The sequence below is a fragment of the Anolis carolinensis genome, chromosome 4, assembly GCF_035594765.1.
Source record: "Anolis carolinensis isolate JA03-04 chromosome 4, rAnoCar3.1.pri, whole genome shotgun sequence".
Lineage (NCBI taxonomy): Eukaryota > Metazoa > Chordata > Lepidosauria > Squamata > Dactyloidae > Anolis > Anolis carolinensis.
The window spans coordinates 154,128,722-154,143,762 of record NC_085844.1 but is presented as its reverse complement, the minus strand read 5'-3'; the positions used below and the strand labels follow the sequence as shown (position 1 = coordinate 154,143,762).

The window sequence follows — 15,041 nt, the reverse complement described above, 5'->3', positions numbered from 1 at the left end:
CAGGAAAATGACAAAACAAACAAATAGGTTTGAACTGAAGGTTAAAACACTGGGATGCAACTTCAACTCAGTTTTGTGATAGTGCCTGAAAGTTAGCCATCCCTGCTTGCTAGTTTATTCATTACTTCTTTTCATTGATTCTCCCATTTTGAAGTGCTATCATGTGGATGTCAAGGGTTAATTTCTAGAGGGTGGGGTTAATGTGCAACAATTCAGCTTGAGACATAGTGTGCAGTCCACCCTAGAAACATAGGGCTAGACATTATGAACTTTCCAGCACTGGCTAAATGTAGCTAATAGTGGTGGCTTTCTGTAAATATTATCATTGGCAATCATTATAACCGTTTTCTGTCGCTTCCTTATCTGGACTGTAATGAACAGGATGAGCCTTTGTTCACGAATGTCCCTTCTTTTAAGTGGATTTAATGACTTCACATTTTGTAATTTACTTGAGCACTGGAGGTTTATTAAAACACAGCATTAAATTGACCCACATACCTGTGTCACAGGGATGTTGTGAAGATTCATAATGAGATGTTTGCAAAGTGCTTTTCCCCCTCTTATAACTGAAAAGTGCTAAGTATTTTTATTACAGCGTGATAGAGATCACAGCGCACAAGTGAATTAGGCATTAAGCCTTATAAGGGAAAACATACCACAGGCAAAATAACATTGCCTTTATTTTTCTAACATTCAGCACTTCATTAACTACCATACAGGATTATATAACTCTGTGAAAGCATAACTATGCAAAGTTTATAATCACAAGAGGGGAAGACATGTTCTCACGGATTCTGCTTCTGTGCAGAGCCTTTAAGGTCACATAGGGTTCCTGCAGAATCTAACCCCACATAGCCATACAAAAGAACAGATTCGCATGCTTTGGGATTTAAAAAAAATCTTATCACAAGGATGCAACTGTCCATACAACAACTGTGAGCTCTGTTGGTCCTACCTGGAGTCAAAGATCCCAAGAGCAAATTCATGAGGCCCAAATAAATTCCCAAACAGTAGCAATCAGAATGAATGTGTTTAAAATTTCCTTTTAAACTGTTTATCTTTTTCTCTCTTTGGGTCCTCATTCTGGAAGGGTTAGCCCAAGACAACATGAAGCAATGCTAAAAAAATAAAGAAGATGGTAGTTCTTCCATCTGACATACAAAAACAATCCTGACTGACTGCTGATTCCCCCCCCCCCCCCCCGGCCCCATTGCTGGCATTGGAATAGTGTCTTTCACTACACTTGAAGCAGCAATCTTGCTTGGAGGGACACACTGAATGGTAACAAAATGTTTCTTCCAACACTGTTCTGCTTTTCTTTAACGACTACCTGAGGCAACTTCTTCTCCAGGAGCTTCCACACATAGCTAAAACAGGTTAAAGTACCTTGATTTTAGGAGCAGGTTCTAGTCCCTTCCCACAACCCCGGGATTTCCTTCCCAGGGTGGCTACATGTTATCGCAATTGAAATCAGGATAGCATGAAGCCATCCTGAAGCCCCTGATTTACCCCCTAAAACATACGGAAAAAGATTCTTGGCCACCCTGAAGCCTCTCCTCGTGTCCTCATGGTGTGAGAAAATGATGTCTAAAGAAATGGGAGGGGTGAGGAGGGAAAACCCTCTGCGCCCCCCCCCCCCCAGTTTCCTCACACATCATTTTCTTATGCCACGAGGATGTGAGGAGATGCTCCATGGTGGCCAGGGACCCTTTCCAGTATGTTTTAGGGGGTAAATTGAGGGCTGGGTGGAGGAGGTGGGCGCCCTTGGCTGCCCTCCTGCACCTTTGGGCTCCTGGAGTCCAAAGGTGCAGAATGTCTGTGGAGATTGACCCCAGGGAAATGCATGATACATCCCAAGAATCAATCCACACAGGCCCAATACCTCACTAGATGGGATCTTTCCCTAAGATCCAAATCTAATGAGATATTTAATTAATGTGGAGTAAACTGGCAAAACCCTGGTGTACTTCCCATTAATTCGCTTTTACCGAAAGCATTATTTGGTACTGGTACCGTGTTTCCCCGAAAATAAGACAGTGTCTTATATTATTTTTTGCTCCCAAAGATGTGCTAGGTCTTATTTTCAGGGAATGTCTTATTTTTCCATGAAGAAGAATTCACATTTATTGTTGAACAAAAAAATTAACATTTATTATATACTGTACAGTAGTTGTCATCACAAACCAGCATAACCAAACCAGACAAACTGTGAATCTTATCAAGAACTTCTTGTTACTACCATTATTTCCATGTACAACTGGTATGTACATTTACCAATCCTACATGCTCTGGTGTTTTGTTTGGCGGGCGCCAGGCATGCTTCCAAACAAAACTTTGCTAGGTCTTACATTTGGGGGAGGCCTTATATTTAGCAATTCAGCAAAACCTCTACTAGGTCTTATTTTCTGGGGATGTCTTATTTTAGGGGAAACAGGGTAAAAGTGAGACAGGTCTCGGGTTAAAGGCCTGTCTGGATGGGCCTTCCATAATGGTGGGAATGGCTTGATCTTCCTTAATATCAGCATCCAAAGTCTTGACTGTACTTTGATGCTATCCTAGGCAGCCAAATATACCGACCTCAAGCAAATATGTTATTTCCTATGGTGCATTCCCAAACTGTGGAAGCATTCATTTTTTCTAACATACATTTTTAAAACCCTATAGTACATATGTAAATAAATATATCCACCTTAATGAGATTATCCTGGGGAAATTTGGATATAATAATATAATAATAACTTTATTTTTATATCCCGCCACCATCTCCCCGAAGGGACTCGAGGCGGCTTACAAGCGGGACCAAGCCCAATAATAACGAAGTTAACCAAGTAAAACACATTTAAAAATGCGATAAACATATGACAATCTAATTAAACAATTAAAACAGAAAAGTATAAAAACATCATAAAATAAATCAAAGACAATCTTAATAACCATATGTTGTGTGCCTTCAAATAATTTCTGGTCTACAAAAAGTGGGTTTCGTGGTAAGATTTGTTCAGAGGAGCTCTGCTTTAGGAAAGATGGTGTGATGTGCCCTAAGTCTCCCAGTGTGTTTCCATGGCCGAATGCTCAAACCAATACACCATGCTGACTCTCTAGCTTGAGTATACCAAGTCAAGAATATGGAATGGCTAAAATACAGAGACAAATGGAAGCAGATCCCATTAATGTTAAAAATAAACTTTTCCTTTGTTAGCATCAGTGTGCCGTCGCGCCTGGGGCTGTACTCTTAGTGAAAGAGGCATGGACGTGACATCTTTCCCCAGGGGATTGCTTCTTGCCCTCCTTTAGGGAAACTGGAACTCCCAAGGACCAAAACACCGTAGATAACTCAAAAACTGGGTTTATTGTTCACAAAGGGGTAAAAGAAAATATACATTACAGTCTTTGATTGTTTAAGTCCGTGGAGCCTTCTAGATCCCTCTTTCTCTGGCTGTGAATGCCGGAGCAAACTCAGCCTCAGTCCAATGACCTATATTTGAAGACAAGAATCTTCCTCTGTTGCCAAAGGACTGATGTGAAGGCTCTTGAGACTCCTCAACGTTGTTCAGGTTGGCCCTGAACATGAAGTGTGAGTCCCAAGGGTAAGAACCTCAGAATTGGTGCTGAGAGGTAACCTTTGAAGGGCTTTTAGTGCCAAGTCTCTCTCTCACGTCCATCCGATAGAGAGCTTGCTGGTGGAATGAAAAGAGGAAACACTGTCCTACTCGGGGAAGAGGTGGAGCCAAACAGTTTTGCTGAGTGAGCAATATAACAGGTACAAACAACATTGATTGACAGTTATAAATAACCAATCCAACTACATTTACAGGGTAAGGGCAAAATCAGGCATGATACAACAATTCAAATCTTGAAACTTATAGTTTGACATATAGATGGCGCCACTCGCGCCGTCACAATCAGGATATCCTTTCAGGAGTAACTCTGTGAATCTAATATGGAGAATAGCACAACCAATACCTTAAAACACATTTTCATCGACATACTCCATAGGAAAGTAAAAGATACTATATAGATGTGAGCACATTAATGTGTTAAATCATGGCTTAATATTAGCACAGTAAATAAAAATTTGCCTCCAGTTTTGCTGATCTAAGAGTCTGACATCTTTTCTGTCTTACAGGATTCCTGCATTGTCTCCAAGATAAAAAAACATCTTGCTTCTTTACACTTCTCACTATAGTTTCTCCTACATCTGGTTGAAATTATTTGCACCTTCTTTCAAAGAGAGAGGCTGTGTAACCTGATCACCTCCAAACAAGGCTAGATGAATTGTAATCCCGTTTACATAGTTTCTGTTGAAAACTTCCTATTCTTTTTCTAATGAATGCTCACCTTTCATGGGTTAAGAAAACTGGCCTGAGTATAGGAGTTCATATTTTTTTAAGAGTTTAGGTCTTGAACATCTGCTCTTCAGTAAGAGGTCCACAAAAATCTGGAAACATGAACTTCCAGTATTCTCAGTCCTGGTTGAGACCTCCACTTGCTCTTTGAGACGGACAAAGGTACTACAAGTATTATATACCTAGACTCATGGCAAGCTTTGATCAACACTTGTATGAAATGAATAACCAGTATGAACTAGGACCCTGGGAGACCATGATTCAAATCCCTGCTTAGCTATGGATGCTCACTTGATGACCTTAGGTTTGTCATTCTCTCTTATCCTCCAAGGAGGGCAACAAAAAAACAATCTCTGAAGAAATCTTGCCAAGAAAAGCCCATGATAGTTTTGGCTTAGGATGGAAATGACTCGAAGACACAACAACTGAATTGACAAAGCAAGAAATTTAGGGACGAGCCAGTATCTTTTGCTTTTCCTAATACTGTAATGTTTGAATGTACAATTGGAAAACATTGGCTAATTCTTGAAATAACTCAAGACAAAATTATTCCATATTTAATCAAGTTCAATCAGCTCTCCACATTCACTGGCATTAGGGGCATAGGACCCCCATGAAAATGATATCTTTTACCCTGAGATAACACTTCTCTAGGAATTTTTAGGTCTTCCAGCACAACTTCATGATCAGCTTCTGCTAACCATAGAAATTGTGCTCGAGGACTTAGAGATTTGACCACAGAGTCACACTGGAGGATCTAGAGATGCCTAAAGATAACATTTTAATTAAATTCATGAATAATCATACCTGCAAAAGTCAGCACTAACAGCTCAGGATTTAAAGAATTAAACACACACAGTTGGTTGAATCAGTCAGTACTGAGTGTTCCTATATTAAATTAAAATAATCACAGATTCTTTCTACCCTGAATATGAACACCTGTGCAAATATTGGTAAACCGTACACAAAAGGAAGCTGGGATGACATTTTCAGCCATTTCAAGAAAAGATACAGATCCCCCCCCCCCCCGTTTCAAGAGTGACTTGAGAAACTGCAAGTTGCTTCAGTTGTGTGAGAATTGGCAGTCTGCAAGGATGTTGTCCAGGGGATGCCCGGATGTTTTGATGTTTGACCATCCTTGTGGGAGGCTTCTCTCATGTCCCTGCATGGGGAGCTGGAGTTGACAGAGGGAGCTCATCTGTGCCCTCCCCGGATTCGAACCAGCAACCTTTAGGTCAGCAACCCAGTCTTCAGGTCAGCAATCCTGCCAGCACAAGGGTTTAACCCATTGCGCCATGGGGGGCTCTTTTCCCCAGAGATGGAAGTCATGCATTCCTCAGGTGCAAACAACCTCATAAGAACAGAGGCTGTTATAGAAAACATGCATTGCTTATAACATTGAAGAACTTCAAATTAGACACCTTCATAAACAACTACCTGCTTCCTATGTCTTGATTTACCAAAGAACATCCTATAAACTTTTGATATGAAGGGTCAGAGTGGGTTTCTGAATGGCCTATAACGAGTTGTTAGTAAAAGCTATACCTTGGCCTTCATGACGGTGAAGAAGTGGTAGCTGGAGAACAGATCTGCAGTGGCAACCAAGAGCTTCCATGTTTTAATGTGAACTTAAAACAAAGATGTTTATGAGATTACGGTACTTGATAGAAATAGTTTTTAACATGTGATTGATTTTAAGTTTGTATGCGACGGATGTAAGTCTAACATCTGGGTTTTATTAGTCATGTGTTGTTTATTGGATTTCAAATGTGTATCGTTGATGTTTTACCAATTACATAAGTCACCTTGGGAGGGTTATTTCATTCTATAGTCAGTCCATATGATTCCCATATTAGACAAATAAAAGAAATGCTTTGTTTTGTACCTGCCATGCAATCTGTTTTAATCCTTTTAACAGTCCAGACTCTTCTAAATAGACATGCACTGCATTTCCCTCTCTCCAGTTTTGTCCAGAGAAGAAATGATGTATTCTTTCCTCCATAAATAACATCCAGATGAATAATCATGATGGCACCCAAGATAAGATATGTCAGGTGAGGTAAACATTCCAAAACAGAACAAACCCTTGAGCGATTCCTTCACAACACTCTTACCTGCAACTGTCACAGTGATTGTTTCACATAATGCTCCCATGAAAGGCGCATTTGATGCTTGAAGGGCCGTTTGAATTAGAGGTCTGCGTGATGAAGACCAAAGACATTCCAGCAAGAATTGTGACAATTAAGCTAAACACATAGAAACCTTTTCTATGGTGTATATGCTGCACCATAAAAACTATACCAATATATCTGATCAAACACCATGAAGTTGCACTGCTCCCATAAATGTCGATCCACAGAGGTGGTGAAAATATACACACACATTGGGTTGTTGTGCATTTTCTGGGCTGTATGACCATGTTCCAGAAGCATTCTCTCCTGACGTTTCACTCACATCTATGGCAGGCATCCTCAGAGGTTGTGAGGTATATTGGAAAACTAGGCAAGGGAGGTTTATATATCTGTGGAAGGACCAGGGTCAGAACTCTTGTCTGTTGGAGGCTAGTGTGAATGTTGTAATTAATCACCCTGATTAGCATTAATGGCCTTGCAAGCTTCACAGTATATTATTTGAGAACACAGAATGCTGAACCACTCTAGGAACTATGATGTCAGACTATACAGAAAATCATTGAAATCTACAAACATGTGGCCAACTTCAGCAGAAAGGAGGAAACCATGAGAATGAACAAAATCTGGCTACCAGTATTAAAAAACCCTCTAAAATCAGAAAAGCAAATAAAGAACAACACTCTGAAAACAGAGGAATTACAGACATGAATCAATCAGGGGCAGCTAACACTGCCGAACAAAGGATTCCCAGGCAGGAACGAAGCTTGCAAGGCCATTAATGCTAATCGAGGTGATTAATTACAACATTCACACTAGCCTCCAACAGAGAAGAGACATTTCTCCCACCCTGGACCTTCCACAGATGTATAAACCTCCCTTGCTTAGTTTTCCAATATACCTCACAACCTCTGAGGATGCCTGCCATGGATGTGGGCGAAATATCAAGAGAGAATGCTTCTGGAACATGGCCATACAACCCGGAAAATGCACAACGACCCAGTGATTCCGGCCATGAAAGCCTTTGACAACACATTACACACACAATGTGTTCCAATATAAACTGATCAGGTAGAGACTTTCTGAATGAATCTTCTATCATCTCAAATTTGACTTTTAAAATATTCTAGTTTTCATCTCCTCCTCACTCTCTCCCCTTTTGACCTCAGCTTATTCCAGTGGCTGCAAAGTGAGCTCAAAGTACAAAAGTAGTTTTTACTCCATTAACTTAACAACACAGAAAGAAAAGGAACAGATAGACTTTTGCTCTTCCCGTGAGGTTCAGGCAAAAGCAAACTGCTCCAGCTTCTCCTGTTTTCACTCATTGATACATTTTCCCATCTTCATTGGTAACACATACCATGGTTTTCATCTGTGAAATGCTGGAAGGAAGACAACTATGGTGCCTTGCCACAGATAGAAAATTCTTTGATTTGTCTCTTAACCAGGTTTCTTCTTTAAAATAAGTTTAAAAAAATCATAGGTGACTTACCTCTGCCGTACACACTTTGCATCTTGGAACATTTTCATTGTGGAAACCCTACAAAGAAAGCAGAAATGACATTTAGTAATACAACTGAATTTAAAATGAGTAATCTGAACAAAATATATAAAACCATATGCATGTGAAAACACTTTAAAATGATCTACTTGGCTGTATTAAAGGCTCACAGGGCCAGATCAGTAATGAAAAATGAATGTTTAACAGTTTCTGAATGCGGTTCATATGTGATAATTGGCGTCGTTCTTGCATTTTAATTTTTTCATTTTATGCTAATGCTCTTAATTACTCTTCAAGTCAATAAGGCACAAAAAGATAATGGACGATCAGCTTAAAACAGGGCCCAGGCCTGTGGAGTCTCTCTGAACCTTGAGAAGTAATCAGGTTTATGATGTTTAACCTTCATTGTCAAAGCAAATATATATCTGGTGCAGTTTTTGTGGGATAAAACATTTAAAGAGGTTTTTAAAGGGAGTTTATCACATATTATTTTTAAATTTTTGAGAAAAAAATACTCAGAAATTGTGGAGCACACCTCACATGGATTCAGGCTATACAACTGCTATGCTCCCAGTGGTGCAATGGGCTAAACCAGTGGATCTCAACCTTCCTAATGCCATGACCTTCTTAATACAGTTCCTCATGTTGTGGTGACCCACAACCATAAAATTATTTTCGTTGCTACTTCATAACTGTAATTTTGCTATTGTTATGAATCGTAATGCAAATATCTGATATGCAGGATGCATTTTCATTCACTGGACCTAATTTGGCACAAATACCCGATATGCTCAAATTTAAATACTGGTGGGGTTGGGGAGGGGGAAATTGATTTTGTCATTTGGGAGTTGTAGTTCACCTACAATCAAAGAGCATTCTGAACTCCACCAATGATGGAATTGAACCAAACTTGGCACACAGAACTTTCATGAACAACAGAAAAGAATAGAAGGGTTTGATGGGCTTTGACCTTGAGTTTTGGAGTTGTAGTTCACCTACATCCAGTGAGCACTGTGGACTCAAACAATGATGGATCTGGACCAAACTGATGGATCTGGACCAGTCAGGACTGCTGACTGAAAGGTCGGTGGTTCGTATCCGGGGAGCAGGATGAGCTCCCGTCTGTCAGCTCCTCATGCAAAGACATTAAAGAAGCCCCCCACTGGGGGGGGGGGGGGTTCTCAAGTAGCTTCTGACATGAAAAAAGCATCTTTACAAAAGTTCAGAAAATCAATTATTTTAATTTTTATTTTGTTTCTAGTTTTGATCAATCAGTATTTTTCAGGTAGTCCTACAACATATTCTAAACATAAATTGACATACTTCTGGTGACTTTCAAAGGAAGCTATTTACTCTTTTGGATATCAGATGTGGAGTCTAGATGCCCCAAACAATCCACGGGGCAGCATTTGGCCCCAAAGGTGTTCTTTATTCAGGCAAGCTTAGAGATGGTTACTCAAAAGTTAAATCCCATCGTGTTCAGTGAGACTTATTCCCAGCATTAAAGGTTTCTCTGTTTTGAATAGGGGTAATTCACACTACAGAATTATAGTACAATGATTCTCCTTTGACTCCCATGGTTCCATCCAGTGAAATCCTGTGGTTTCTGGTTTGATCAGAGGCACTAGAGAAGCTCTCTGGCTGAAAAATCTAAATGCCTTTCTCTGAACTAGTAATTCCAGAATTCGATAGGATGGAAACTTGGTGGTCAGAATGGAATAATAGAATACATGTGTGTAGTGTGAATCGACACCAGGATTAATAGAAATTAATTACTTTCTCCATCCATTCTTTATTCTTTTTAAAAAATATTCATCCTGCTTAATATAGTTTGCAAAAAAAAATCCTTCTGGTTTGTTTGCACAATGGAAGTATTCTTGCTTCTCCATTTGCATTTTAGTTTATTTTATTTCCTCAACTTATTGCTTGTTGAGTTCAACAGCCAACTTCTTTCTAGCACTTTTGCAAAACTTGATAAAATCAGTTGTGCAAGATGTACTCCATTTCCTGAAGGGTACGTATAAAGCAAAATTTGATATACAGAAGTTGCTCTTTGTTTTTGAGTAAACACCACAGTGGCAGGAGTAATTTCTAGCACCTCCCTCAACTTTTCATTTCCCCAGAGTAATATATAACCTTACTGTCTGTAGGTAACCATTGTCACGGGAAATATTTTTCTCTACCTTCTGAAAGGATGTAATTTATAACATGAAATTAAAAGCATCAAATTAGTAACCCAATCCCTGTATTCCTGTTTAATGAACTTGTGCCTTCGCTGCATTATTGTTTTGTGCCGCTGGACCAATCTGTTTTGTTTTAAAAACAAAATGTGGCTTTTATTAATAAAGAAATGCATAAGGAAAAGAAGAGAAGAGGTGGGAAGAAAACCATCTTTGGCACAGTTAGAGTGATGTCTCCCATGGGCCTCCAAACTCTCTTTCAGAAGAGTAATATTTTCATTTAATCTTGGCAAAACCTAAAAGAACAAATATTTCCCTTTTTAAAGGTATTCTTAAAGTCTTTTTCAAGGTTGAATGGGGACAGCCATATGGCGTTGCTGCATGCTATTGTGTCGTGTACAGGCCTTTATGGGAAACTAGGTAGACTATGGATGATAGATGTTCAGATCTCAGCTCAGCTATTAAACATGTCCTCTCAGGGCCAAACTGGACATGATATAGAGTCTGCATCTACGCTTACCATTTACTGCAGTTTCAAACTGGCATTGAAATGGTTTCTCCATGCAGATGATTACAAAGGAAATCCTGGAACCAATTTAAGGGCTGGGTGGTGATAACACAAACCACAGAGCTCTGATGGGCATTAAGGACTTTATTTTGCACACTTTTGTGGGATTTTGCTGTCTGGCCATCATAGTCTGAAGCTAGCTTTGAATTGTATTAAATGGTCAATGTACATGGGGTCTAAGTTGACTATCGCAGTAAATCATACATCTTTGTGTGAATTAGTTGCATCCCTTTTGGATTACTGTAATGTGCTCTATGTGGGGACACTTTTTTGAGCATTTGACTGTTAACCAGGGCAGTTTAAGGGAGTCAAAACTTTCTTGTTGCGACAGCTCCACTGGTTGTGGGTTTTGGGGCAGCACAGTTCAAAAATGTTGGTAATGCCCTTTAAACCCCTATATAGTTAGATCCAGGTTATATGAAGAACTATATAGAGTTCATGTTCTACATTTACAGTGTTAACTTCTGCGTATTTTAATAGCCATGGATTTGATTATTATGTTCCCTCTAGGAATCTCTTGTCAACTTCTAATCTCTAGGTCTGATGGAAAGTGAGCACTGCCTTGCCATGAACCTAGAGATTTCAAGGGTGGGGTCCTCTCAGGTAAAAAAAAATAGTTTTTTAAAAAAATCATGGTCTTTCCACTTTCCCTGCACTCCTAATGCCTGTAGAAGTGGAGGGCCTACTGTGAACCTGCATATGTTTTGAAAGCTTATAGAGAAAGCTTGTAAGGATTCCTTTCTCTTGACCCTACAACACTCATGGGTACATCTGGTGTGAACATGGGAGAAAGCCTTCTTAGAACCTCTTCACTGGCTGCTGGAATCACCATGCATCATTGCAGGGATGGGGAACCCATCGCCTCACACCCCACATTGCTTGGCTTACCGGCGGGGGCAAATCCATGAAGGGGGGGGGGAGTGTCGACCATCTGGCTTCTCCCCATTGATCCACCATGGCATGCTCTACTTCACCACTCCTTCAAGCTTGGAGACCAGCCAGACATTGTAGTGCATCATGTAATAGGAGCCAGCAGGCTCCATTGCTTAAAGCGGTGGTGAAGTGGAGCATGCCACCGATTCTTCCCACATCTGATGAGGTCATATATTGTTGCTCCCAGGCTCTGGAGCTCCATTTCTAGGCAGGCTATTCTGACACTATTCTGACAACAAGCCAATAAAAAGGCTTTTCATTCGGACAGACTTTTGATAATAGGTTCTTTCAAAGGGCATAATGTGGTATAGCTTTGTTTATTGCAATTGTTGTTTTCATAATTAATGTTTTCAAGTGTTTTTCATTTTCTGATGCTTTTACTGCCTTTTCTCTTCTGTATGTTGTGAATTGCGCTGGGCTGTGGTGCAGGCTAGTTAGCAGCCAGCTGCAACAAATCACTCTGACCAAGAGGTCATGAGTTCGAGGCCAGCCCAGTGCCTGCGTCTGTCTGTCTCTGTTCTATGTTATGGCATTGAATGTTTGCCTTATATGTTTAATGTGATCCGCCCTGAGTCCCCTTTGGGGTGAGAAGGGCGAAATATAAATACTGTAAATAAATAAATAAATAAATAAATAAATAATTTTTTAGCTTGGTTTATTTTGACTGTTTTAAGCTATCCTTTGTCCTAAACTTGAAAAAGGCAGGATGACTAAACAAACACTTAAAGGAGGAGAAGCTTGCTAATTGCAACATTTGCACTTGCTTTAAACAGACAAAGGTTCTCTCTCCCACCCTGGACATTCTACAGAGTTCCGGTTATCTGAGTTAAATGGGAAGGCCGCACCTCAGATAGCCGGATCCCTTGGATAATAGGGAGGCCTGGCCCAGCGCCTTTACTGAAGGGAAGGGGAAATCCTTCCCTTCAGTAAAGGCCTGATGGGGATTGGGGAAACGCGGCACCCGCTGCTCAACTGCAAACGGAGCCTCATTTCTCCAAAGTCCCATGACTTTACTGAAGGGAAGGGGAAACCCTTCCCTTCAGTAAAGGCCTGATGAGGGCTCACCCCTTGGGAAACACCCTGCAAGTGTTGCTAGGCAGCAGCGATTGCAGGGTGCTTCCTCCTCCCTCTCCCTCTCTCGAACTCAAGAAGAGAGGGAGAGGGAAGGGCGCCCCGGGCGGAGCCTCGTATAATACGGACACTCGGTTAACTGGAGCTCGGTTAACCGGGGCTCTACTGTATGTATGTATGTATGTATGTATGTATGTATACACACACACACACATAAATTAGGATTTTGCAAAATTTTCATAACTTGCCATAAGTCTGATCAAATTCATTACATATGTACTTACGATGTGAAATTCAACACTCGGGCATTGTCCTTGCCAAAAAATAAAGAATTGAAAGTTTAGTATTTTTTGTAAGTTGTGTAAATTCGTAACTCTCTGTCATGCAATTTTAATTTACAGAGCAACCAAGAACTACTGAAAGACAAAACCAAAAAGTTGCCATGCCTCTCAGACAATCGGGGCTGAGAGGGGGGGTGGCGGGGAGAAGATGTGGAGGTAGGGCTGCAGCCATTGCTCTTTAAATCACTTTCCACTTGTGATAGGGAAGGGAAAGAGAGAGGAGCTTCATGCCAGGTTAGCTTTCCAGGCAGGCAGGCATAGGGCACAGGGTTGCATCATAGAAGAGTGACAGAGACTCCATTAGCTTCTGCTTAGCTTATAGCTATTAGCTTACTGTAGCTGAGGCTGACTATTCACACTGGGAAAAGAGAAGGAGAGAGAGAAGCTTTGCATGCTGTAGAGATACTGAGAAAGGCACTGGCAATCAGGGGCTTGCTTGTTCTTTTTTGAGGTTTCTTGGAGTTCTAGTTTTAGAGGGTCTGTCCTGAAGTGGTCATGGAATCACATGACATTGTATAGTACTGTTGTGTTGCCTCGAGTCATAGGAATAATGGCCATAGCTCAGCTAGTGGACCTGGAGATTCCTAGGAATGTCTTTTGGCATCTGTGGACCATACTTGTTATTCTTAGAGAAAAACTATATATTTATTTATTTTCCCACTTTCACAGGGATTCTATGGGGGATACCTTTAATTTTATTTCTAGAAACATTAAGAATTTACTAAAAATCTGTGGATAACCCAAACATTCTGACACTTGATGGGCTTTTCTTTGTAGTGGAAAATGTGTCTAGTCCTCCAAGTGTGGACCCCACCTCATTCCACCCCAGCCAGCCATAGCAGCTAAAAAGGTTTTTTTTCTAGAAAAGAAACTTAGGGGGAATGATGCCCTGGTTATGTTGCGCAATTGTAGAGAAATTCTTGAACTTAGCTCTTGTAGTTTTTTTTTTTTATTTTAGATTTTTTGGTTAAAAGCCAAAAGAATTCCCCAAAAATCAATAAATGAGTGAAATGTTCTGAAGTTGGTGTTATGCCGTCACACCCAGGCACCTTTTAAAGCTTTAAGATGTGCTTCTTCCTTTGCCCAGATGAACTGCGGGGGCCTTACTTAGAAGCTCTGGAAATCCCAGTAACCAAAGGCACTTCAAGTTGAACAAACGAACAAAATTTTATTTTCACAAAGTCCTTGGCAGACTTGGTACACGTAATTCAGGTTGCAAATATAAACAGTCAACTTATAAAACCTTGCAGATGTTCCTTTCTTGCTTTTCCCCTTTAGTAGCTGGGTTAACTTCCACCAAAGATACTCTTTATTCTAGCCCTGAGCTGCTATCAAAAAGGTCTATAACTATCTAAGCTCAAAGTTAGTTTTTGAGGCAAAGTTGGTAGGGCTTCTTCCAGTGGCAAAGAAATCCAGAGATATTCTCTGCCCCAGTGCTAAGCTACTATTTTTTTAGAAAGAACAGATCTTTCCCTATCTATGCTCGGCACTGGTTTTAAAGGCAGGTCAGTACTTACGATGGCTTTGTCAGAGTTGGCCTGGCTTGGCCACTCAAGCACATCTAAGTTCTTTCTTCTTCAGTCTAGAAGGCAAAAGGATTCTCAAATGGAGCCTTCTTTCCCCAGGAAAAGGGGCGGTCTCCAGAACAAAAGGATACATTAGCAGGCTGCCAGCAGCAAAGCTTTGCGAACAGGCTACAAACTCTGCTAATGGCTAAACTATCAGGTTGCTGCAGAATCTGCAACAGCCCTGGAGGAAATGCAAAGAGGTGCTATTCCTGCAACTATGAAAAAATGCAAACCAAGCCTCTGGGGGATGGAACGGGGGAGGGGGGAGGAAGGATACAGTGTTAAACATGTAGTACCATTGTAGTAAAATTCACCATCATAGCTCTAAAAATGAGGGAGAAAGGAGCCCCAGAAGCCCCCCACACACACACACGTGCAATTAATTTAACGAAATAGTAATGCAA

The 15,041-nt window shown here is 40.6% G+C and overlaps 1 protein-coding gene across 2 annotated transcripts in view; it reads right to left on the bottom strand.

Annotated features, from left to right (window-relative positions):
• LOC103278655 (uncharacterized) overlaps window positions 1-15,041 on the bottom strand; it is a 356,515-nt gene that overhangs the window by 258,550 nt on the left and 82,924 nt on the right. For both annotated transcript variants that reach the window (XM_062978047.1, XM_008109290.3), the window contains exon 3: window positions 7,968-8,015. In XM_062978047.1, coding sequence (XP_062834117.1) covers window positions 7,968-8,015 — 48 coding nt within the window. The remainder of the gene's footprint in view (window positions 1-7,967; window positions 8,016-15,041) is intronic.